The following is a 27,695-nucleotide window of genomic DNA, read 5'->3' as shown; positions in this document are numbered from 1 at the left end:
GACAGAGATCCTCCCTGGGGAGGGAGCAGTCTGAGCCACATATTGGGCACCCTGGCCCTGGAATCTGACACCAGGTGGATGAGTCCCCTTAGGTTTGAAAATCAGTAGGACAAATAGGAGGGCTATATGAAACCTAGACTCTTCTCATGAGGAACACACTTGCTAGCTCTCAAAACAAGGCAGAGGAAGCAGACAAACAGCAGGGGACCCTGGCTGGTTTGCCATAACTGCCCCAGCATATGCCCCAGCCTGCGATGAGTACCGCTGCAGCCCCACTTGCTCCGTGATGCTGCTCCATGCTAAGGCAAGGGCTGCTGCGGCCCAGGGGAATGCTCAGTTTTGAGGGAGGGAGCTGGTTTGGACATGGAACAGCCTCTGAAAGTGGCAGGGGAAACTTCTTCTGGTGCTTATGGAGCCAGCACATCAGAAGTGGTCTAAGACCCTAACTAGGGCTGGGACCTCCACAGCCCACACATAGACCACCTCTGAGACCCAGTCCAGCCCAATCCTGCTCTGCTCTAGGGAGAGGCGATGGGCGGGGAAGATCACACACTTATGGGGAACAGAGCCAGTTCAGTTCCCACCTGAGGGCTTCTGCTTCAGCAACTTGGGACCCAGCCTCTCTCCCAATAGGGTGATAGCAGCCACTGAGCAAAGCAGAAGGCCCAGCTCACACCTAGCTCTACATCTAGCCCCCCCATCTCCCAACCCCACCTCCTGCCAGCATGACGCCTGCCAGAACACCGTGGGGAAAGATGTGACCCACGCTCATGTCAGACCCAGCTCTCCCACCAAAGCCACGGGACACATGCAGACTGCATAGTCACTTCCACACAAGGACATCCATGGAGTCGGTAACTTTCACCTAATCTCACAGGGACAGAGCAAGTTAAGCAAGATGACAAGATACAGGAATTTATTTCAATTGAAAGAACAAGAGAAAACCCGTGGAAAAGAAACAATGAAATGGAAGTAATTTACTTAATAAAGAGTTCAAAGCATTAGTAATAAGAATGCAAAGTGTATTAGGGAAAAGAATAGATTAATACAGTGAGATTTTAATAAGAACTAAAATTTTAAAAAACTGATCAGAAGGAGTGTGGAGAGAGGGAACCCTCATACATTGTTGGTAGGAATGTAAATTGAACAGCCACTATGGATTACAGTATGGAGGTTCCTTAAAAAACTAAAAATAGAACTACCATATGATCCTGCAGTCCCACTCCTGTGCATATATCTGGAGAAAACCATAATTGAGATAGATGCATACACCCTTATGTTCATTGCAGCATAATATACAATAGCCAGGACACAGAAGCAACCTAAATGTCCATCAGCAGAGGAATGGATAAAGAAGATATAGCACATATATACATGGAATATTATTCAGCCATACAAAAAAAACAGTTAAATAATGTCATTTGCATGAAAACTCATGTACCTAGAGATTGTCTACTGAGTAAAGTAAGTCAGAGAAAAAAATCAAACAATATAACCTATATGTGGAATCTAAAAAAATGTTACAAATGAACCTGTTCACAACCCAGAAATAGTCACAGATGTAGAATACAAATTTATGGTTATGGTAGGGGGGAGGAAGGGGTGGAGACATAAATTGAGAGACTGGGATTATACACATATAATCTTAATTATTATAAACACACTACTATATATAAAAGAGATAACTAATAAGGATCTACTGTATAGAATGGGGAATTCTTCTCAATACCCTATAATGACCTACATGGGACAAGAATTTTTAAAAGAGTGATATATGTATATGTTGAATGGTTCTATGGAGACCTACAAGACCTTCTAGAACTAACAACAAGAAAAAAAAAGATGTCTTTTTCATCAAACGGGACTGCAATGCAAAAGTAGGAAGTGAAGCCTGGAGTAACAGGCAAGTTTGGCCTTGGAGTACAAAATGAAGCAGGGCAAAGGCTAACAGAGTTTTGCCAAAAGAATGCACTGGTCATAGCAAACACCCTCTTCCAACAACACAAAAGATGACTCTGCATATGGACATCATCAGATGGTCAAGATCAAATTCAGGTTGATGGTATTTTTTGTGGCCAAAGATGGAGAGGCTCTATACAGTCAGCAAAAACAGGAACAGGAGCTGACTATGGCTCAGATCATGAACTCCTTACTGCAAAATTCAGCCTTAATTGAAGAAAGTAGGGAAAACCACTAGGCCATTAAGATATGACCTAAATCTAATCCCTTTTATGATTATACAGTGGAAGTGACAAATAGATTCAAGGGATAAGACCTGATAGAGTGCCTGAAGAACTATGGATGGAGGTTCATAACATTGTACAGGAGGCAGTGATCAAAACCATCCCCAAGAAAAGGAAATGCAACAAGGCAAAATGATTGTCTGAGGAGGCTTTACAAATAGCTGAGAAAAGAAGAGAAGTGAAAGGCAAAGGAGACAAGGAAAGATATATCCATCTGAATGCAGAATTCCAAAGAACAGCAAGGAGGGTAAGAAAGCCTTCTTAAGTGAACAATGTAAAGAAATGGAGGAAAACAACAGAATCTGAAAAACTAGAGATTGCTTTAAGAAAATTAGAGGTATCAAGGGAACATTTCATGCAAAGGGGCATGATAAAGGACAGAAACAGGATGGACCTAACAGAAGTAGAAGAGATTAAGAAGTGGCAAGAATATATAGAAGAACTGTACAAAAAAAGTTGTTAATGACCAAGATAACCACAATGGTTTAATCACTCACCTAGAGCCAGATATCTTGGAGTGCAAAGTCAAGTGGGCCTTAGGAAGCATTGGTATGAACAAAGCTAGTGGAGGTAATGGAATTGCAGGTGAATTATTTCAAATCCTAAAAGATGATGCTGTTGAAGTGCTGCACTCAATATACCAGCAAATTTGGAAAACTCAACAGTGGTCACAGGACTGGAAGAGGTCAGTTTTCATTCCAGTCTCAAAGAACAGCAATGGGAAAGAATGTTCAAACTACCACACAATTGCACTTATTTCACATGCTAGCAAGATAATGCCCCAAATTCTTCAAGCTAAGCTTCATAGTATATGAACTGAGAACTTCCACATGTACAAGATGGTTTTAGAAAAAGCAGAACAACCAGAGATCAAATTGCCAACATCTGTTGGATCACAAAAAAAGCAAGAGAATTACAGAAAAACATCTACTTCAGCTTCATTGACTACGCTAAAGCCTTTGACTATGTGGATCACAACAAACTGTGGAAAATTCTTAAAGAGATGGGAACCAGACCACCTTACCTACCTCCTGAGAAACCTATATGCCGGTCAAGAAGCAACAGTTAGAACGGGACACAGAACAACAGACTGGTTCCAAATCAGGAAAGGAGTACATCAAGGCTGTATATTGTCACCCTGCTTATTTAACTTATATGCAGAGTACATCATGAGAAACACTGAGCTAGAAGAAACACAAGCTGGAATCAAGATTGCCGGTAGAAATATCAACAACTTCAGATATGCAGGTGATACTCCTTTAATGGCAGAAAGTGAAGAGGAACTAAAGAGCCTCTTAATGAAGTTAAAAGAGAAGAGTGAAAAAGCTGGCCTAAAACTCAACATTCAAAAAACTAAGATCATGGCATCCAGTCCTATCACTTCATGGCAAATAGATGGGGAAACAGTGGAAACAGTGACAGACTATTTCCTTAGGCTCCAAAATCACTGTGGACAGTGACTGTAGCCACAAAGTTAAAAGACATTTGCTCCTTAGAAGAAAAGCAATGACAAACCTAGACAGCATATTAAAAAGCAGAGACATCACTTTGCCAACAAAAGTCCGTCTAATCAAAGCTATGGTTTTTCCAGTAGTTATGTACAGATGTGAGAGTTGGACCATAAAGAAGGCTGAGCACTGAAGAACTGATGCTTTCCAACTGTAGTGTTGAAGAAGACTCTTGAGAGTCCCCTGAACGAGGAGATCAAACCAGTCAGTCCTAAAGGAAATCAGTCCTGAATATTAATTGACACTCCAATACTTTGGCCACCTGATGTAAAGAGCAGATTCATTGGAAAAGACCCAGATTCTGGAAAAAATTGAGGGCAAGAGGAGAAGGGGGTGATGAGATGGTTGGATGGCATCATTGACTCAATGGATATGAGTCTGATTTAATCTCCAGAAGATAGTGAAGGATAGGCAAGCCTGGCGTGCTGCCATTCATGAAATCACAAAGAGTTGTACACAACTAAGCAGCAAATAGCAATATATATATTTATAACTGATTCACTAGAGACAATTATATGCAAACAAATTTGACAACCTAGAAGAAATGGACAAGTTTCTAGAAATAGAAAGCCCACAAAAATTGAATCAAAACGACAGTTTGAACTGACCTATCACTAGGGATGAAATTTTTGTTGTTGTTGTTTAGTTGCTGAGTCACGTCCTACTCTTTTGTGATGCCATGGACTAGAGCCCACCAGGCTCCTATGTCCATGAGATTTGCCAGGCAAGAATATGGGAGTGGGTTGCCATTTCCTTCTCTAGAATATCTTCCCGGCCCAGAGATCAAACTGGTAGGTGGATTCTTTACCACTGAGTCACCAGGGAAGTCCAGAGATGAAACAGAATCTGTCATTTTAAAACTCCGTACAAATAAAAGTCCAGGACCAGATGGCTTCACAGGCAGTTCTGCCAAACAAAGGAGAACTTACACCAATCCTTCTCAAACTCCTCCAAAAAACTGAAGAGGGGGGAACACTCCCAAAGACATTGTCTGAAGCCACCATCACCCTGATACCAATACCTGATAAAGATACTACCAAAAAAGAAAACCACAGGCTATTATCTTTGATGAATATAGATATAAAAATTCTCATCAAAACATTAGCAAACTGAATCCAACAGCATATGAAAAAGATCATAGACCACAACCAAATGGATTTATCCCCAGTACACAAGGATGCTTCAGCATATGCAAATCGGTCAATGTGATACACCACATACAAAAGAAAAGACAAAAACCACATGATCATCTCAACAGATGCCAAAGAAGCATATGATAATAGTCAACATCCATTCATGTTAAAAACTCTCACCAATGTGGGTATTGGGGGATCATCTCTCAACATAATAAAAGCTATTCATGACAAATCTATAGCCAATATAATAATAATGAAAGCTAAAAGTCTTCCTGCTAAAATCTGGAACAAGGACATACACTTTCACCTCTTTTAATCAACATAGTATTGGAAGTCCTGCCAACCACAGCAATCAGATGAGAAAAAGAAATAAAAGTTATCCGAATGGGAAGGAAGAGGTAAAATTGTCATTACATGCAGATGTCACGATTCTCTATATATAGAAAACCCTAAAGACTACACACAAAAACTACTAGAACTGATACATTCAGCAAGGTAGCAGGATATTAGATTAACGTACAAAAGTCCATTGCATTTGTTTACACTAACAATGAAATATCAGAAAGGGAATGTGAAAAACAGTACCAGACTTTCATAGTGGCCCAGTGGTTGGGAATCCACCTGCCAATGCAAGGGACACAGGCTCGATCCCTAGTTCAGGAAGATTCCGCATGCCATAGGGTAGCTGAGCCCATGTGAAACAGCTCCTGAAGTCTGAGAGCCCTAGAGCCCATGCTGCACAACAAGGGAAGCCAGCACCCTCGGAAGCCCATGCGCCGCAGCTAGAGAGCCCCTGCTCGCCACGAGTAGAGAAAGCCCGCACACAGCAATGAAGATCTGGCACAGCCAGAAGTACATAGATAAAGTTTAAGATAAATATTCTAGAAGCAGCATTAAAAAAAAAAGACCATTCAAAGTTGAATTCCCAAAAAAGAAATACTTAGAATAAACCTTACAAAAGAAATGGAAGACTTATACACTGATGACTATAAAACATCAATAAAGGAAATTGAAGATGATTCAGAGGAGTGGAGAGATATCCCATGCCCTTGGATTCGAAGAATTCATATTGTTAAAATGGCCATACAACCCAAGTGTGTGTGTCAGTTGCTCGGTCATGTCAGACTCTTTGCAACCCCATGGACTATAGTCCACCAGGCTCCTCTGTCCATAGAATTCTCTAGGCAAGGATACTGGAGTGGGTTGCCATTTCCTTCTCCACACAACCCAAAGAAATCTCCAGATTTAATACAATCCTGTCACTCATGACATATTTCAAAGAACTAGAACAAATAATCCTAAAATGTATGTGAAATCATAAAAGATCCATGATTGCCAAAACAATTCTGAAGAAAAAGAACGAAGCAGAAGGCATAATCCTCCCAGACTTTTGGTTACTACAAAGTTTCAGTAATTGAAGACAGTGTGGTACTGGCACAGAAACAGCCAGATGGATCAATGGAACAGAATAGAGAACCCAGAAATAAACCCAAACACCTCCAGTAACTTTATTTTTGATAAACGAAGCGAGGATATACTATGGGAATTAAGACAGTCTCTTTAACAAATGGTGTTGGGAAAGTTGAAGGGCTGCATATAAGTCAGTGAAGTTAGAACACACCTTCTCTCACCATACACAAAAATAAACTCAAAATGGCTTAAAGACTTAAACATAAAACATGACACCATAAAATTCCTAGAGAGATCATAGGCACAGCATACCCTGACTTAATTCGTACCAGTGTTTTCTTAGGTCAGTCTCCCAAGGCAATAGAAATAAAAACAAAAATATACAAATGGGTCCTAACCAAACTTACAAGCTTCTGCATAGAAAAGGAAACCATTTTTAAAAAGACAATGTACAAAATAGGAGAAAATATTTGCAAGTGATGTGACTGACAAAGGCGTGTAATTACCAAAATACACAGCAGCTCATACAGCTCAAGAACAACAAAAAACAAACAATGCAATCCAAAAATGGGTAGAAGACCTACACAGATCTTTCTCCAGAGAAGAAATAACAATGGTCAAGACACATGGAAAGATGCTCAGTCTTGCTAATGACTAGAGAAATGCGAGTCAGAACTACAGTGAGGTACCACTTCACACCAGTCAGAACAGTCATCATTAAAAACTCCCTTGTGGCTCAGTCCGTGGTAAGGAATCCACCTGCTAATGCAGAAGACACATGTTCAGTCCCTGATCGGGGAAGAGCCCATGTGCCGCAGAGTGACTAAGTCCATGCACCGCAACTAGTGAGCCTGTGCTCCAGAGCCCTGGATCTGCCACTGCTGAGCCCACGTGCTGCACTGCTGAGGCTTGTGTGCCCTGCAGCAAGAGGGGCCACCACAATGAGGAGCCTGTGCACCGCAGCTAGAGGGTGGTCCCTGCTTGCCACGACTGGAGAAAAGCCCCTGCACAGCAACAAAGACCCACCACAGCCAAAAATAATGGATAAGTAAATAAAATTATTTTTAAAACTCCACAAATAACAAATGCTGGAGAGGATGTGGAGAAAAGGGAACTCTCCTGCACTTTGGTGGGGATGTAAGTTGGTACAGCCACTATGGGAAACAGTATGGAGGTTCCTCGGAGAACAAAAAACAGAATTACCATATGACCCAGCAGTCTCACTCCTCAGAATACTTCTGGACAAAACTATAATCCAAAGAGCTACATGCGCCCCTGTGTTCACAGCAGCACTCTTCATAATAGCCAAGACATGGAAATAACCTAAATGTCCATTGACAGCAAATGAATAAAGAAGAATCCATACATATATCAATATACAATGGAATACTACTCAGCCGTAAAAAGGAATGATTCCCTTGGCAGCAACACAGGCACAACTAGAGATTATCATACCAAGTGAAGTCAGAAAAAAGAAAAATAAATACCATATGTAATCACTTATATATGGAATCTAAAATATGGCACAAATGAACATATCTACAAAACGTAAACAGACTCATAGAGAACAGACTTGTGGTTGCCAAGGTAGAGGGGGTTGGGGAAGAGATCAAGTAGGAGGTTCGAGTTAGCAGAGGTAAGCTATTATATATGGAATGGATAAAGAACAAGGTCCTACTGTATAGCACAAAGAACTTATATCATCCTTCTCAACTGTTATAAAACACTGAAGAGAGGGGGGCATTCATAAATTCATTCTACAAGGTCATCATGACCCAGATACCAAAATCAGGCAAAGATACTACAAAAAATAAAAAATTACAGGCCAATATCTAAGATAAATATACGTAAAAATTCATGACAAAATATTACCCAAATTCAACAATATAAAAATCCCCAAATTAAATGGGATTTATCCCAGGAATGCAAGGATAGTTCAATTCAGTTCAGTTCAGTTGCTCAGTCGTGTCCAACTCTTTGCTACCCCATGAATCACAGCACACCAGGCCTCCCTGTTCAACACCATCTCCTGGAGTTCACTCAGACTCAAGTCCATCGAGTCAGTGATGCCATCCAGCCATCTCATCCTCGGTCATCCCCTTCTCCTCCTGCCCCCAAACCCTCCCAGCATCAGAGTTTTTTCCAATGAGTCAACTCTTCTCACAAGGTGGCCAAAGTACTGGAGTTTCAGCTTTAGTATCATTCCTTCCAAAGAAATCCCAGGGTTGATCTCCTTCAGAGTGGACTGGTTAGATCTCCTTGCAGTCCAAGGGATTCTCAAGAGTCTTCTCCAACACCACAGTTCAAAAGCATCAATTCTTTGGCACTCAGCCTTCTTCACAGTCCAACTCTCACATCCATACATGACCACCGGAAAAACCATAGCCTTGACTAGATGGACCTTAGTCGGCATAGTAATGTCTCTGCTTTTGAATATGCTACCTAGGTTGGTCATAACTTTTCTTCCAAGAAGTAAGCATCTTTTAATTTCATGGCTGCAGTCACCATCTGCAGTGATTCTGGAGCCCCAAAAAATAAAAGTCTGACACTGTTTCCACTGTTTCCCCATCTATTTCCCATAAAGTGATAGGAGCAGATGCCATGATCTTCATTTTCTGAATGTTGAGCTTTAGGCCAACTTTTTTGCTCTCCTCTTTCACTTTCATCAAGAGGCTTTTTAGCTCCTCTTCATGTTCTGCCATAAGGGTGGTGTCATCTGCATATCTGAGGTTATTGATATTTCTCCCGGCAATCTTGATTCCAGCTTGTATTTCTTCCAGTCCAGCGTTTCTCATGATGTACTCTGCATAGAAGTTAAATAAGCAGGGTGACAAGATACAGCCTTGACGTACTCCTTTTCCTATTTGGAACCAGTCTGTTGTTCCATGTCCAGTTCTAACTGTTGCTTTCTGACCTGCATACAGATTTCTCAAGAGGCAGGTCAGGTGGTCTGGTATTCCCATCTCTTTCAGACTTTTCCACAGTTGATTGTGATCCACACAGTCAAAGGCTTTGGCATAGTCAATAAAGCAGAAATAGATGTTTTTCTGGAACTCTCTTGCTTTTTCCATGATCCAGTGGATGTTGGCAATTTGATCTCTGGTTCCTCTGCCTTTTCTAAAACCATGGTTCACATATTGCTGAAGCCTGGCTTGGAGAATTTTGAGCATTACTTTACTAGCATGTGAGATGAATGCAGTTGTGCAGTAGTTTGAGCATTCTTTGGCATTGGCTTTCTTTGGGATTGGAATGAAAACTGACCTTTTCCAGTCCTGTGGCCACTGCTGAATTTTCCAACTTTGCTGGCATACTGAGTGCAGCACTTCAACAGCATCATCTTTCAGGATTTGAAATAGCTCAACTGGAATTCCATCACCTCCACTAGCTTTGTTCGTCAGTATCCCTAAATCAATGTGCTACATCACATTAAAAAAAGGAAGGATAAAAATCATATGATCATCTCAGTAGACACAAAAGGTGAAAGTGAAAGTGAAGTCACTCAGTCGTGTCTGACTTTGCCACCCGTGGACTGTAGCCCACCAAGCTCCTCCCTCAATGGGATTCTCCAGGCAAGAATACTGGAGTGGGTTGCCATTTCCTTCTCTAGGGGATCTTCCCAACCCAGGGATCGAACCCAGGTCTCCCACATTGCAGGCAGATGCTTTAACCTCTGTGCCACTATTTGACAATATTCAACATCCATTCATGATAAAAAAAAATTCTCAAAGTTGGTATAGAAGGAACATATCTTGATACAATAAAGGTGATTTAAGATAAGAAAGCCTTTTTAAGTGAACAATGCAAAGAAATGGAAAAAAAACAATAGAACAGGAAAAACTAGAGATCTCTTTAAGAAAATTAGAGATAACAAGGGAACATTTCATGCAAAGATGGGCATGATAAAGGACAGAAACAGTAAGGACCTAACAGAAGCAGAAGAGAGTAAGAAGCGGTGGCAGAAATACACAGAACTGTACAGAAAAGGTCTTAATGGCCTGAATAACCACAATGGTGTGGTCACTCACCTAGAGCCAGACATCCTGGAGTATGAAGTCAAGTGGGCCTTAGAAAGCATTACAATGAACAGAGCTAGTGGAGGTGATGGAATTCCAGTTGAACTATTTCAAATCCTAAAAGATGATGCTGTGAAAGTGCTGCACTCAATATACCAGCAAATTTGGAAAACTCAGCAGTGGTCACAGGATTGGAAGAGGTTGGTTTTCATTCCAATCCCAAAGAAAGGCAATGCCAAAGAATGTTCAAACTGCTGCACAATTATCCTCTCATTTCACATGCTAGGAAGGTAATGCTCAAAATCCTTCAAACTAGGCTTCAGCAGTACGTGACGGAGAACTTCCACATGCACAACATGGATTTAGAAAAGGCAAATTGCCAACATCTGTTGGATTATAGAAAAAGCCAGAGAATTCCAGAAAAAACATCTACTTCTGCTTCATTGACTATGCTAAAGCCTTTGACTGTGTGGATCACAACAAACTGTGGAAACTTCTTCAAGAGATGGGAATACCAGACCACATTACCTGCTTCCTGAGAAACCTGTATGCAGGTCAAAGAACCACAGTTAGAACCAGACAGGGAACAATGGACTGGTTTCAAATTGGGAAAGGAGTATCTCAAGGCTGTACATTGTCACTCTGCTTATTTAACTTACATGCAGAGTACATCATGAGAAATGCTGAGCTGGATGAATCACAAACTGGAATCAAGATTTCCAGGAGAAATATCACTAACCTCATATACACAAATGATACCACCCTAATGACCAAAAGTGAAAAGGAACTAAAGAGTCTCTTGATGAAGATGAAAGACGTGAGTGAAAAAGCTGGCCTAAAACTTAGCATTCAAAAAACTAAGATCATGACATCCGTTCCCATCACATCATGGCAAATAGATGGGGAAACAATGGAAACAGTGATGGACTTTATTTTGGGGAGCTCCAAAATCACTAGAGACAGTGACTGCAGCCAGGAAATTAATAGATGTTTGCTCCTTGGAAGAAAAACTATGACAAACATAGACAGCATATAAAAAGCAGAGACATCACTTTGCCCACAAAGGTTCATCTAGTCAAAAGTATAGTTTTTCCAGGAGTTCGGTATGCATGTGAGAGTTGGACCATACAAAAAGCTGAGTGCCAAAGAATTGATGTTTTTGAACTGTGGTGCTAGAGAAGACTATTGAGAGTTCCCTGGACAACAAGGAGATCAAACCAGTCAATCCTAAAGGAAGTCAACCCTGAATATTCATTGGAAGGACTGAAGCTGAAGCTCCAATACTTTGGCCACCTGATGAAAAGAGTGGATTCATTGGAAAAGACCTGATGCTGGGAAAGATTGAAGGCAGGAGGAGAAGGGGACGACAGAGGATGAGATGGCTGGATGGCATCACGGACTCAATGGATGTGAGTTTGAGCAAACTCTGGGAGTTAGTGAAGGATAAAGAAGCCTGGCATGCTGCAGTTCATGGGGTTGTAAAGAGTCATACACAACTGAGAAACTGAATAACAACAGGATAAACCCACAGTTAACTCCATACTCAACAGTGAAAAGCTAAAAAGCTTTTTCTCTAAAATCTGGAATAAGACAAGGATGCCCATTTTCATCACTTCTAGTTAACACAGTGTTGGAAGTCCTAGCCATAGCAGTCAGAAGAGAGAAATAAAAAGTATCCAACTGGACAGGAAGAAAAACTACAAAGGTGTTATCATCTTTGTAGATGACACGATACTATATTTTGAAAACCCTAAAGTCTCCACCAAAAAACTACTAGAACTAATAAATGAATTCAGTAAAGTTGTAGGAAGTGAAAGTTCTACAATTTGAAAACCGTGAAACACTTATGAAGGAAATTGTAGATGATACAAAGAAATGGAAAGATATTCCATGTTCATGGATTGGAAGAATTAATAGTTAAGATGTCCATACCACTCAAAGCAATTATAGATTTAACATAATCTCTTCCAAAATACTCATAACACTTTTCACAGAACTAGAAAAAATAATCCTACAATTTATATGTAACCACAAAACACCCCACATTGCCAAGGTAATCTTGAGAATAAAGAACAAATCTGGGGGAATCATTTGCTATAACTTTACATTGCAAAGCTACAGTAATAAAAATGACATATATATCAGTGGAACAGAGTAGAGAGCCCAGAAATAAACCCACAGACTTGTGCTCAGTTTATCTACAACAAAGGAGGCAAAAATGTACAATGGAGAAAAGACAGTCTCTTCAGTAACTTGTACTGGGAAAACTGGACAGCTACATGTAAAAGAAAGAAATTAGAACATTTGTTCATATTGTATACAAAAATAAACTCAAAGTGGATTAAAAACCTAAATTTAAAACCTGAAACTGTAAAACTCCTACAGCAGAACACAGGCCAAATATTCTTTGATATTCTTTGACAGATTGTAGCAGATTTTTGTAGATCTCTCTCCTAACAGGAAAGAAACAAAAGCAAAAATAAATAAATGGGACTTAAATTTAAAAGCTTGCACATCAAAAGAAACATTGACCAAAAAAAAAAAAAAAACCTACTGAATGGGAGAAAATATTTTCAAATTGTATTACCAGTAAGTGGTTACTGGAGGATCCCCTGGCAGATCAGCTGGTAAAGAATCTGACTACAATGCAGGAGACTGCCTGCAATGCAGGAGACCTGCGTTCAATCCCTGGGTTGCTAAGTTCCCCTGAAGAAGGAAATGGCAACCCACTCCAGTATTTTTGCCTGGAAAATCCCATGGACAGAGGAGCCTGGCAGGCTACAGTCCATGGGATTACAAAGTGTCAGACACAACTGAGTGACTAAACCACCATCCAAAATGTATAAGTAGCTCATACAACTCAATAGCAAAAAGTCAAGCAACCTGATTAAAAGATGAGCAGAAGACCTAAACAGACATTTTTAAAAGAAGATATACAGATGAGAAACAAGAGGCTCAGCATCACTAATCTGAGAAATGCAAATCTGAATAACAGAGATAGCACCTCACACCTCTCAGAATGGCTATCAGGAAAATATCTGCAAATAGTAAATGCTGGAGAGGATGAAAAGGGAACCCTTCTACACTGCTGGTAGGAATATAAGTTACTGAAGCCACTATGGAAAATAGTATATGTGCTGCTGAAGTAAGCACTTTGTTTTGGGGGGCTCCAAAATCACTGAAGATGGTGACTGCAGCCATGAAATTAAATACGCTTGCTCCTTGGAAGAAAAGCTATGAGCAACCTAGACAGCATGTTAAAAAGCAGAGACATTACTTTGCCAACAAAGGTCCGTCTAGTCAAAGCTATGGGTTTTCCAGTAGTCATGTATGAATATGCATTGGACTATAAAGAAAGCTGAGCCCCAAAGAATTGATGTTTTTGAACTGTGGTGTTGGAGAAGACTCTTTGAGCGTCCCTTGGACTGCAAGGAGATCCAACCAGTCAATCCTAAATGAAATCAGTCCTGAATATTCATTGGAAGGACTGATGCTGAAGCTGAAACTCCAATACTTTGACCACCTGATGCGAAAAACTGATTCATTGAAAAAGACCTTAATGTTGGGAAAGATTGAAGGCAGGAGGAGAAGGGGACAATAGAGGATGAGAGGGTTGGATGACATCACCGACTCAATGGACATGAGTTTGAGCAAGCTTCCAGGGTTGGTGATTGACAGGGAAGACTGGCATGCTGCAGTCCATGGGGTTGCAAAGAGTCGGATATGACTGAGCGATTGAACTGATGAAAAATAGTATGGAGCTTCCTTAAAAACTAAAAGTTGAACTACAGTCAGTTCAGTTGCTCAGTCGTGTCCAGCTCTTTGCAACCCCATGAAATCGCAGCACGCCAGGCCTCCCTGTCCACCACCAGCTTCCGGAGTTCACTCAGACTCACGTCCATCGAGTCAGTGATGCCATCCAGCCATCTCATCCTCTGTCGTCCCCTTCTCTTCCTGCCCCCAACCCCTCCCAGCATCAGAGTCTTTTCCAAAGAGTCAACTCTTCGCATGAACTACAATATGATCTAGCAATTCCACTGCTGAGTATGTAACTAGAAAAGATGAAATCTCTAGTTCAAAAAGATACATGCACCTGATGTTCACAGCAGCACTATTTACAATAGCCAAGACATGGAAGCAACCCAAGTGCTCATCAACAAATCAATGGATTAAGAAAATGTGGTATATGAATAATATGGAATACTACTCAGCCATAAAGACAAATGAAATACTGTCATTTTCAACAACATAGACAGACCTACAGAATATTATGCTTAGTGAAATAAGCTAGATAAAGACAGACAAATACCATATGATCTCCCTTATATGTAGAATCTAAAAAAATAAATAAATGAATACAACAGAATAGAGACTCGCAGATATGAGAACAAACTAGTGGTTACCAGGAGGGAAAGGGAAGGAGGGAGAACAAGATAGTGGTAGGGGATTAACAGATACAAACTACTATGTATAAAATAAATAAGCAACAAGGATATACTCCACAGCACAGGAAGATATAGCCATTGTTTTTAGTGACTTTCAATGGAGTATATCTATGAAAATGTTGGATCACTGTGTTATGCACCTGAAACTAATGTAATATTATAAACCAACTTACTTCAATAAAAGAAGAAATAAAATTAATTAGGTTAAATGGGCATTTTGAAACCTTTTCTCATATTGGCCATTTTCTTTCTCAAGCAACCTTAGAACTCACCTATCTTTAAAAGAGAAAAACAAATCCTCTCATCTCCATCCATGTCTGTCCTTCATCAGGCTCCCAAGTTCCTCCTTTGCACCCACGCCACTGCTCATTCTGCTGTGAACACTTTGCCTCCACCTACACGTGGCCATGCTCTCTCTCAAGCCACCAGTAGGACCATGTCCCCTGAGACTCTTTCCAGCTCTTACCTTCTTGGGAGCATATGGCTGTATTAGTCATCCCCTCTTTCTGGATTTGGACACTGGGCAATTATTCATTCATTTCAGTTCAGTCGCTCAGTCATGTCCGACTCTTTGTGACCCCATGAACCACAACACCCCAGGCCTCCCTGTCCATCACCATCTCCTGGAGTCCACCCAAACCCACATGTCCATCGAGTCAGTGATGCCATCCGAACATCTCATCCTCTGTCATCCCCTTTTCCTCCTGCCCTCAATCTTTCCCAGCATCAGGGTCTTTTCACATGAGTCAGCTCTTTGCATGAGGTGGCCAAAGTATTGGAGTTTCAGCTTCAGCATCAGTTCATTCATTTATCTCCCACTAATATGTCTGAGGTCTGTGCATGCCAGGTACCAGGCCAGGCACTGGAGCAAAACACGATCAATTCTCTGCGGTCACATTGCTCAGAGTCCAGGCAGAGACAGATTTCATCAAATAAGCACACAAATCATTGATTTAGAACTGGAGAGAGTGCTGTGAAGGAAGAGTGTGGGAGTTTTGAGAACATAAGACAGAGTGCCCTCACCAAGACCAGGTGTCAGAAAGACTTCATGAAGAAGGCAGTGCTTTGAGCTGAGGTCTACAGAGGATCAGGAGTCAGCTACTTGGGAAGAACAGTCTAGATGTTTAACAGTGTGTGCAGAGGCTGAGATAATGGAGGACAGCCTATTGGGAGGTTGTAAAAGAAAGCCAGTGTGGTCAGCGCAGAGTGAATGAGCAGAACATGGCAGGAGGCTGGAGAGCTGGGCTGGAGTCAGCTTCTGCCCTGTGAAGCCTTGGATGAGGATTTTGGACTTTAAGTGACATGGCTGTCTGACCATACAAGCTGTGAGCTGCACACCTCCTGTTAGTCACTCAGTCATGTCCGACTCTTTGTGACCCTATGGACTGTAGCCCACCAGGCTCCTCTGTCCATAGCATACTGGAGTGGGAAGCCATTCCCTATTCCAGGGGATCTTCCCGACCCAGGGATCAAACCCAGGTCTCTTGCATTATAGGCACATTCTTTACCATCTCAGCCACCAGGGAAACCTCCTAGGAGCAGAGTTATGTTGTTATCTATGGTAACACTGTGCAAATGTGAATAATGTACTGTGGAGTGTGCATCTTGCACAACCATACCCAGAAACCAAGTAGTCTAACTGCAGTGAGTACAATGGACAGGAGAGGGCAAGAGGCTTTGAGCAGCCCAGTTAGGAACCTGCTGCCCCAGGAACCAGTTAGGCCTCAGTGTTCCCCTACCTGCCCCTTCTCGCACTCCCTCGTTGAGCTCACCTTTGCCCCTGTCTGCCTCTCTAGCAGCTCCTCCTCAGGCTAACGCCCTAATCTTTGACTTGGGTGGAATTTAAGGAACACTCAACATCAAGCAGAAAGGGGAGGACAGGGGACTGTATTTGGCAGAAAGTGATTCATCCTGAACAGGGCGAGGTAGCAGGTCTCAGCTACGGGGCAGGATCCCAGTTAGAGGCTCAGATCTGTGCAGGAACCAACACGGAAGCAGAAAGGGGGCTGCGCTCCGGGCCTGGCGGCTGGTCCCTGAGCCCCTGGTCTGTCAGCAAGAGAGCTTGGAGCAGAGTCTGAGCCCAGCAGGGTGGAGCAGGATTGGTGTACAACTGAGACGAGGCCTGGGCAGGAGCAGGCAGGAGGGTTTCCAGGAGTTGAGAGAGCCCTAAGGAGATTCCCGAGCCCTGGGCCCTCGGCTTATGGCCCAGTTGGTCTTAATCTTTGCGGTGCTGGGACCTGGGCACACCTGACTATGGCAGTGGCCGCAACTGCCTGGGTTCCCAGGCTAAGACCTGGAGCCACTGGAGCCCCCGCCTCCCGCTCTGCTGGTCCTGAATGAGCCCCGTTCCTATTCACCAGGCCACTGCAGGAGCCCTGACCTTGTCCCCAAACCCTTCTCTCACAGCAGCTCAGCCTCCTCTCTCCCACTTTTGAATCCTAAAGCATTTATTATTTTCTATTCTCTGACACCATTTACTTCATCTGACGTTCTGCACAGTTAGGGTTTTTTTTTTTCTAATAACTTTTACCATGAAAAATATCACATAAACAGAGCAGCACATAAAAGTGTGGGTTAGTGAAATAGTCCACGAGCCACCTGTAACTAGCACCCAGTTCAAGGGAAACAGCCACCCCAGCTCCTGGAATTTCCCTCCACTTGTCCTTTTAGGACTTGAGTAATCCTCAACGTCAACTCTCCCGCCTTGTATAGTCATATACAAGGGAAAGGCTTTTACCTTTTTCTTCTTTTAACTTTTCCTCATAATTACCACAGTTTGTACCTCTGTGTGGGCTTCCCAGGTGGCTCAGTGGGTAAAGAATCCACCTGCAATGCAGGAGATGCAAGAGACACGGGTATGATCCCCAGGTCAGGAAGATGCCCTGGAGGAGGGCGTAGCAATACCTATTCTTGCCTGGACAATTCCATGGACAGAGGAGCCTGGCAGACTACAGCCCATAGGGTCGCAAAGACTTGGGAAGCGACAGAGACACAAGCATGTAGCCCTATAGTAGGCAAAGAGTTCCTTTCTTTACGTTTTCTCTATGCTGGTTCTTCAGGGAAGGGTCTCCAGCAGGGTCATGAATGCAGAGGGGCCAGAGCAGAGCCTCATGGGGAGAAGGTGGAGAAGTCAGCGTCAGCAGAGGGTTCGCGAGGCAGCCAGAGAAAGTGACCAGTGAAGCTAGGAACAGAGAGAGGGGACAGGGGAAGTGAGGGGTAGGAAATGGTTGCATGAAAGCTCAGGACCCACAGTGGAATTCTCCTGATAATAGAGTCCAGCTCCCAGTCTCAAACCCAGCCACCTTGCTCTGTCCTTAATCTTTCAAATGACACCTATCTACCAAGTATCCCCTGCCAGGTGGGATCCTATGCCTTCTAGGGGCCCACCCTTCCTTCTTAAAGGAGAGGTGGCTTAGTCCTAAGCCACCGCCTCATCCCCCACTGTAGCCCCAGGCTGTCCCCTCCTTTCCACCACTCAAGCTGGCGCTGTGGTGCAGGATAAAGGCAGAGGGGCACCCAGACACAGGTGAGACCAGAGACAGAGTCGGGTCAGGGTCCTCACACCTGAGATGCTGATTCCAGGGCAAAGGCTGAGTGCCCTGGGGCCCACTGTCTTTCAGTGAGAGGTGCAACACCCACACCCCAGCACCTCTGCCCCTCACTGCCCCCTGCTCTGAAGTCTTGCTGCACAGCCCTCCCATCCTTCAACACCCACCTGGCCCTGGTCATCTTGTGGGGCTGCTCTTCTGTCCTAGCAGGACAGGGAGCTGGCTCTTCAAGAGCACACAGTGATGTCCTGTGGGAGAGAGGAGAGCACACCCCTCCCCAGGACCATGCTGGGCACCCATGGTGGGTGGCAGGAGGAAGGGGACGACCCATGCCAATTTGGGCACCACTGAAGCAATGTGTTTTTTGTTTTGTTTCCTATGCAGACATCGTCAACTGTGACCTGAAATCTACCCTGCGAGTGTTGTATAACCTCTTCACCAAGTACCGGAACGTGGAGTGAGGGTCAGACTGGACCGTCCCCGGAAGCGCCTTATCCTGCTTATTCCTGTCTCCTGCTCTGTGCTCCCCTCGAAGTCCAGCTGCTCTTTTCCCAGAGATAGTGGGAACTGAGATCAGGAAGGAAGTGACCTCAGTGGGCTGACCTGACCTCCTAGGCTCTGAGGCTGACCCCACAGTGGCTATGAAGGTTGTTCCATCCTGGTACCAGGTCCAGATTTCCTTCTGTGTAATCTGGAACCAGCTTAGGCACAAGAGCCCACCCACCCTCAGAAGATGAAAACAAAGATAAGAGCTACCATTTAATGGGTGTAACCTATGGGCTGGGCACCACGCTAAGTGTTCTGACCTACTCCAACTCGCGCATTCTCATGACTCCCACTGATGATGTTCTCAGCCCCTTTTACAGATAAGGAAACTGAGGCTCAGAGAGGTTACGTGACTCGCCAGAAGCTGCCGTTTGTTTTGCTTCTTTGAAGACCATATTCGTTAATAGCGAGCCCGTCATGTCCCATTCTCTGTACCTTCTGCGCTTGCGTGTGCACGTGTGTATATGCGTGCACGTGCACCTGCGCCCTCCAAGACGGTGGGACCCCCTGATCTCAGCGCCAGCCAGGCTAGGTCAGGACGCGGTGGTTCACACTGAAATTGGCAAATCAAATTTAGCCCAATTAATAGTGTGTGTGTGGCAGGAGCCGTATCCCTCAACTCCTTTGTACAAATTAAAATTACGCTTAATTCCTTCAGATTTGTAATAACCCCTTATTCTGGTTTCAGGGTGACATTTGGAAAGGATTCTGTTTGAAATTAATGGAGTGGCACATTTTGCAGCCTTTTTGCCTGATTGCATGTAATGGAAGTGCCCTATATTTTCCTACAAAATAAGTCCTCGATTCATTATCGTTAGGCAAATGTACAATATACCCAGGCACCGCAGAGAGCTGGGCACAGGCCCATGCGAGCAGGGCTTGGGAAGTAGGGCTCTTCAACAGGGACTCTTGAGCTTTTAAGAAAGGAACTCCTTTTTGCCCTCTAATTGATCATTTAGACCATTTCTGGCGAAGTCTACCCACATGCAATTACTGGCTAATTCAGGCAAGCAAAAATGTAAGTTATTTAGACCCAATCTGAGTAGGTTTCCTTGCGTGGGTTACCCGCGGGCTTGTGGTTACATGGATCCCCTCTACATGAACCCAAGTTTGGAATACAGGGCTCAAGTTGTCTCAGCCTGCAGGGCCTGGGATAGGAAAGGGGCTGAACAGGGGTGACTAGGAGGACAAGAAGCGTCGGGCAAATACTTGCACACTTAGCATACAGGGGGACATCCTCAGACCGAGGGATGTGGCTTGTGGTATTTAACATTTGTACTCTAAGTTGACCAAAGCCTTGGGATAGGTAATAACTTGTACTGATGTGTCTTCATTGTAGAATTTTCTGAAGTATGCTAGGTGGACAGCAGCCTGGATGTCTGGATGTCTGTGACTACTTTAGCACTACTTGAGGCCCAGTTGCGCAAAGGCCCTCTCTGATTTGAGGAATTCATCATGATCTCTAACTACACCCAGAGGGAGGCCTTCCGTCCTGTCCAAACTTTCCTTCCTGCTTCATCAATTCTTACTCTGCAGTCTCGCTGCAGTCACTCAAAACCCATATAATTTCAATATACTACTTATTTCTGGAGAGATTTCACTCTAAGAAAGAAGTATTACTCGGCATTTAAGATACAAAGAAAATGTACTCTCTTGTGTCAATCTGTGTAAAAGAATACAATCCTTTTTTACATAATTAGTGAACTACTTCATTTGTCATTAAGAAACACTAAATACAGTACTTCTTTTTGCTCTTTTTTAAATTCCTGATAGCGATTCAGCGTAAATAATTGCTTTGTCTCCTTGAGCAATACTAAAGCAGATGAAATAAGAGAAATGAACTCATTTAAATGTGCTTTGCTATATGAATTTTGTCTCCATTTTGTGCGTTTTTCTTATATTCAAGCTGCAAATGGACAGTGGACAAGTGACTTATGAAGAGCACTCCTTTTTATATTTTACATATGCACTATATGAAAACACATCAGAACACTTGGAAATTTTTTTTAATAGCAGGTCCAATCTGTCAGAAAATGGTGTTTTGAGACCAAGGTCTTTACCTTACTCTGAAATTCCAGGGCTTGGGCCTGATTTTATAACCCTGCCATCTCATGTAGAGGTTTTTCTTTACATTATGAAACCTCGTGCCTAATACATGACTGTTCTTGAAGGAGGGTAAAAGGCATCAGAAAACAAATAAACCAAACGTAACCTTTGTCTCTTTTAAAAGAAAAAAAAAAAAAGCTGAGGCAAAAATCAAGTCTCTGTAGGCTCACTGGATCCTTTTTTCCCTCTTTTCTAAATTTAGATTCTTTCATATTTTAAATAGTTAATGTGTAAATTGTGCAAAATTCAAAAAGCGTGTATGAATATCTAGTGAAAAACCCAGCCTTCCTCCCTCCTTTTTCCCAGCAGACAATACCTGTCTCCAGAGGCAACTATTTTGTTCTGTTTCTAGTATTTGCTTCCAGATACCCCAACAATATAAAGTATATACATGTCTGTCAACATATATAAGACTATTTTAAAGCATAACATACATACTATCACGCACACTGCTTTTTTTCATTTAATGTTCTATCTTAGAGATTATTTTGTGCTGGGTATTAAAACTCTTATTAAACTGAGAACATGAGCAATTTATAAATCCAGATGCACACCCCTGCTCTGTATGAGCTAGAAAAGGAAAGCCCCTCCAGAAGGAGGTAATGTTCTAAACAGTCAAGACTGGGACCTACTGGAGTGGGGGTTGGAGAGGACTTTACCAGAAACATTCCACTGTTTCCTCAACTGAGTTTATTTCTTAAAGGCCTCTTTTGGATCATTATGGTGAATGGTGTACAGTTTGATTAAGCTTGTAGTTGTACATATTACTAGGGCTACTAATTTGTAATTGACTCAGAAAATACTAAAAGTTACTGAGTAGACCACAGTATCCTTCTACAAACCCAGCCACCCATGCAGAGCCCGTCTACTCTATGAGAAGGCTCCAATTTCACATGTGCAGGCACAGAGCTGACATTTCCAAAGTCTGGGAGAAGGACTCTTTATCAGCACATCATCAATGTTGTCTCGAGTTGGTTGCTATTTGCAATTGCTGCTCTTGGTACTTTTTAATTATGAATTACAGTTAGCTTAGCTTTATCATTATCAGTTTATTTTGTTGTGGTTTTCCTGGTTAACCCAACAGAGTACACTGTAGCTTATTTGTATCAACAGTATCCCTGGGCTGTAATTTTCCAATAACTTGACTCTCAGACATGTATACATTGTGGTTCAAATATGAATCATCCTTACTCCAGTGCTAGAACAAATGTATACATAATCCACTCCCCCTAAATTATCATTAATTTATTTTTCCACTGGAAAATGAGACTAGATGGAGTCGGTAAGTCAAGCAGTTTTGCCCTAAGTAGGGGCTGATCAAAAATAATTTCAGATCCACTGCACTTAATTACAACCCCGCCTCAAGAACCCTACCTACATACAACATACTAAAGATGCCAAAAGGGTGTGTTCTGAAACCTCCATTAATGCTAATATTGCATGCAATCTCCACCCCCGCCCAAAATTCGCTTATATCCGTTGGAAAATTCGAGAGTTGCTGCGAATATTGAGAACAAGAAGACTGAATTGAGATGCAATTGCTGGGTGGTTGGTGGACTAATCAGCTTCCTAACACTTGTACATTCAGGTTCCAGTAAAAGACTAGTAATGTAGGAGCTGTTCACTGTTATAACTGCAAAGATTCTATCTGCACACAGTGAATTTTGACTGTTTTTTCCTCTCTCTTTCCTAAAAAAGTATAAACCCAGGCTAGCTACAAGATTTGCTTATGCCCGATGCTTTGCTCTGATAGTGGTTGCACATGTGTTCATGATGCTAGTAGCCAGGCACCATGAGGGTGCTCAATGGAGAATGCCCAGTCCCCACCCCAAGCTCAGCAGTCTTTTAAGATTTGCAGATTTCCCAGGCAGGAAGCACCGGTAAAGCATCTTTTAAAAGTATATTCTGTAGGATGTTAATAGATGTGAGGTGAAAAATATGTCACCCTTGAGTTGAGAAAAGAAGAGGCCAGAGAAAATTAAACTCCCTTTCTACTGTTTGGGTTTTATTTTTTTCTTTTTTTTCTCATTGGAGCCCGACTCAGTGTTCCTGCACTAATGAAGATTATGACTCTCTAAGGGGAGACCAGAAGAAGGCATCCCAATCGTGCTTGACCACGGGACCTATTTGGTCCCTGAAGAATTTGCAGGCTGAGTACTCTGTGGAACTCATCCATTCATTTAGCCCTCCAGGCCATATGGTCTAGAAGCATGTACTGAGTGTCTACGATGCGTTAGGTGAACTGTGACCAGTGGCCATCAAGGCTCACTCATAGAACTTAAAAATAATCACAAATTAAAGGTACTGACAAATTGAGATGACCTCTGTGGAGAACTACATAAAACTCTGAAGGAGGTCTCATTTAGATTTTGAGGTCAAGAGAGGTCCCTGGCAAAGTAATATTTTAAAGTGACACCTGAGGGAGTTTCTTGGTGATCCAAAGGTTAAGAATCCACCTTGCAAAGCAAGGAACACAGATTGGATCCCTGGCCGGGGAACAAAGATCCCACATGCCAAGAAGCAGCTAAGCCTGTGTGCCATAACTGCTAAGCCTGTGTGCCACAACTAGAGTCCATTCACAACAAAAGGTCCCACGTGATACAAAGAAGATCCGACACGGCCAAATGAAAAAAACATTTAAAAAAGAAAGATATTCTAATAGCAAAAATAAAGTGACACCTGAATCACTGAGCCATTCAAGTAAAGAACTATTAAGAACAGGATCCCAGCTGGAAGAGTCAGTTCCCTAAACAAACTGGTAGGAAGTCAGGATGGCTCGAGTACAGAGTGAGAGGGGAGAAGAGGTGTCAGATAAGAGGATTACAGATTCTATCATAGGAAAAATGGGAATCAATGTGTGTTTTTAAAAAGTCTTCTGGCCACTGTGTGGGGAAAATTTGAGAAACCTATGTCGGTAATATGGGCTGCCCTTCCCATCTCCTTACCGTGGTTGTGGCTGGAGAGCAAAGGGCCCAGGAGAGGAGCTCCAGCTTCTGCCCCGCCCCACGCTAATCTGGTCTCAAGCCTGCATAGGAACCCTGGGTGTGCTATCCAAAGGCAAGGCCTTCTGGGCGCTCATAATACTCTACCCTCCTGCAGGGATCCAAGGAGCTCTCGGGCATCCCCATCCTCTCTACATTTGGGTCTTGTGAGAAGAGCTAAGGAACCAAAGGGGGCTTCCCAGGTGGTGGAGTGCTAAAGAAACCTCCTGCCAATGCAGGAGACCCAAGAGATGCTGTTTCTATCCCTGGATCAGAAAGATCCCCTGGAGCAGGATTTCCAGTATTCTTGCCTGAAAAAGTCCATGGACAGAAGAGCCTGGTGGGGTATAGTCCATGGGGTTGCAAGTAGTCGGACATGACTGAACACACAAGGAAACCAGCAGGCTGGATGAGGCTGCACATGTAAAGCAAAGGAAAGGAGAGCCCACCAGCCAGAAAGCTGTTCCCTGGGGACCAGTGCCTCCAACCTGCTTACCAGAGGACTTGTACTATCTCATCCCTATTTGGGTTCAGTGTGGGGAGTGGGCACGCAGCCTGGGAGCAGGGCAAGGTATAGGGTTCCTGGAAGTGGAGTAATAATTTCATTCTCCCAATTATTATTAATCAGCATGAATTATTATTACATAAGGCCTACCAAAAGTGGGTCACTTATGCTGCACAGTTAGGGTCTTGTGAAATATCTTTCATAGGAAAGTAGTATATTATTTTCACTGGAAGTGAAATACCAGAAATATTAGAAGACACCCCCGCTTGGGAGCTCCTTGGTTGAAAACCAGTCCAGCGGGCACCTGCCCCACAAGCATACTTCTCCTTAGCCGGCTCCCTGGCCCAAGCAATCAGGATTCTTGCCTCGACTCCCCTCTGCACACTGTGGGCACTAGCCTTGATGCTGGCATTTAAAAGGGCACTTAGGAATTTCTGAGAAGCCCCAATGATTAAGATAAATGATGTTTTATCAGTGAAATGAACTTTTCATTTCTTGTTATTGATTTTCATGTTTTCACATTTTCAGATGTCGTTTGTTTGCCCCGGGGTAGCATTCCAAGACACCCAAACGTCATTAAGGCAACCACTTTAAAAAGTGCCCTGTTTTATTGAGGTGGACAGGACAATAGATAAATATTTAATCAGCTACACATTTGCTCAGTCTGGGAGCTAGGATTAGGACTGCACGATGCTCAGGCTCTTCTGTGTCTTCCTGGAAACCCTGACAATGGCCTCACCACCTGCCCTTTAGAAACACAGCGTTGCCCGTGGCAAACATTTGCCAGTGTTTCTGAAAAGCAGCTCCTGGAAGGGTTTCTTTGCTCAAGCTTCAGAGGCCATCCAGTCGCTCCTTGATTGCCGCAATACCAGAGAATACACTCTAGTGGAACAGAAGATATTTGGCTTGAAATACTAGATAATAAGACAGTCCCCAGTGAGCACGTGCTAAGCTAGGCACTCAGGCCACCTATGCTGCATCTCCTCCATGCTGTGAGTCTCCAGGTGATGGGTGCACATTGCAGGGAGGGGCGCTGATTGCATCCTCTGCTCAGTACCTGAGCCCACACTTCCTGCATCGCCCGCCCTAGTACTGATGAACAAAACACCAAATACCCTGGAACAAGCCCCCCAGCTGCACATGATCAGAATGGGATCAAGTCAGAGGATATCTGTGAAATGCCTGTTCTGGGGCCAGCCCTGTTCTATGCAGAGAATGGGATCAGAAAGTACAGGATCCCTGTCCAGATGGAGTCGTCCATCCTAATGGGAATGACAAATGCAGCTCATTTGAGATAATTCAGTGATGAGGCAGGACCGATGCCTTTGAGGGTCCCTAGTTAGCTTCTCCCATGAAATACCCCAGCCCCAGCTGCCATGTAATCCTTAGTGGCATTTGCCCCCAGGATCAGCAATTTCATCTTCCATACAGATTTGGTGCTTCAAAAAATCCACACAACTCACCCGAAAGCCAAATGGAGACTTAGGAACATTTTTCTAAAGTCTTGCTTTTTGTTGGGAAATCACTTCATTCCACAAATTCCAACTAGCCACCAAGGAGCCCAAAATCCAGCCTGATGTTTTAACTGCAAGACGCTTTGACTCTGTCACTGCACCCAAAGCTCTCTCTCCACTCCAAATCACCCTTTGTTCAGCCCCGTCGAGAGGCATTGCTAGTCTTAATCCCCAGCACAGAACTGCTGCAAAAAAAATCAGAGTGAACATACACCAGCAACTGATCACTCTTGGGGGCATCTTCAGTTGCCACTGGGTGATCCCTGGCTTCTGCACGTCTCCTCTCATCTCGTGTGAATTATCTTCCTCTCCCCAAACACCTATTCCTACCTTTTCCCCAGGCCACTCTCCCACTTCCTCCCCCTTAAGCCTTCATCCCTTTCTTCACTAAGAAATCAAAGCTGTCATGTTCTTTCTACAACATCGACTTCTCGCTGCCTCTCACTTCTTCCCGCCTCAATTTCCAGGCTGCCTCTACCTTCACCTGCCTCATCCAAGACCAGCTCCTTCACCCTCCTACAAACCCAAGCCTCCCTCCTCCTCCAGTATCTTGACTTTTACTCCAAGCCATGCCTATTTCTAGGATGAAAACACCTGTGTTTGTGTCGGTCCTCCCTGAAATTCCATTTTCCCCCCATTCTGTTCCTTAAGATATTCCCTGAAAATCTACAGATCCACACTGATCCCATTTCCTTCCTTTCTTTTAGAAATTCCTAAAACCTACCACTAGTTTTCAAGAAGCTGAAACTGTTCTCAGCGGTCATCACTCCATCCATCAGGCTAACTCAGCCCTTGTTTCCCTGGCTGTGGAGCATCTGACCTTGCTGTCCATCGCTTCTTTGCAGGAACTCAGCTGCCAAGGTTTCAGAGGCACTGTGTTCTCCTGCTTCCCTCCCACACTCCGGCTGCTGCACCGTCCGCTCCCAGGTTCCATCTTCCTTGCCCCAGCCCCCGATTGTGACTGCCCCCTGGAGGCATCTCCACAGTTGTCTCCTTACATCTCTCTGTGGCCGCCACCTGAGCCTGCTCTCCCCTAGCCCTGACGTCTCACCCAGCCAGCTGGGCAATAAAGATCTCCTTTTGAATGGGGTAGCCCACGTCTAACTTGGCACACCCCAAACTGAATTTTTATGCTCCTTACACCTGCCTCTCCTTTAGACATCCCTGTCTCTTGCAGAAGTGGTTTCTTCTTCCCAAGAATCCTCGTTCTCAGATGCGCGTGCTCTGAATTTTCTGCTCCCCACACTGCTTTAGCCAATCAGTTGTTAATTATCTCTTCATGAGCCACCTGTCTTGCATTGATTCCCCTCCTCTTCAGGCACTCAATGATTTGCCTGACTCAGACCTCATCCTCTCACACCTGGACATTGTAATGGCCTCTGAAATAATTTCCCTTTGGGCTATCCCATCCTGTGAATGTTCCCTGCTTAAATTTCTTGAAACACAGCTCAGATAATCTTACACCTTGTCAAACAAAATGAACAGAGGTGCTTCTTGAGAACTTACAGTATGTACTTTATACAAATCTTCTCATTTAATCCTCTCAACAACCCTGTGAGGTGGGTACTATCATCATCCTTACTTTACAGGAAGAAAAATGAAGGCACGGAGAGACTTAGTGACTTGACACAGGTCACATGCCGCGCCAGTGACAGAGCTGGGCTTTAAGCCGGGAAGCCTGGCTCCAAAGCTCAGGTTCTCACTCAGTGAACTCTGGAAACATTACTGGCTTCCACTGTC

At 43.5% G+C, this 27,695-nt stretch overlaps 1 protein-coding gene across 1 annotated transcript in view; it reads left to right on the top strand.

Moving 5' to 3' along the window:
- The window catches only part of PARVA (parvin alpha), a 167,173-nt gene extending 147,667 nt beyond the window's left edge, over positions 1–19,506 (top strand). Inside the window, exon 13 of the mRNA XM_069554354.1 lies at positions 18,688–19,506. Within this exon, the coding sequence (XP_069410455.1) occupies positions 18,688–18,764 (77 nt within the window). The 3' untranslated portion in view covers positions 18,765–19,506. The remainder of the gene's footprint in view (positions 1–18,687) is intronic.
- The last annotated feature ends 8,189 nt before the right edge of the window (positions 19,507–27,695 follow it).

This window comes from Ovis canadensis, chromosome 15 (genome assembly GCF_042477335.2).
Source record: "Ovis canadensis isolate MfBH-ARS-UI-01 breed Bighorn chromosome 15, ARS-UI_OviCan_v2, whole genome shotgun sequence".
NCBI classification, from domain to species: domain Eukaryota; kingdom Metazoa; phylum Chordata; class Mammalia; order Artiodactyla; family Bovidae; genus Ovis; species Ovis canadensis.
The sequence above is the reverse complement of the archived record's forward strand: the minus strand, read 5'-3'. Positions and strand labels throughout refer to the sequence as shown.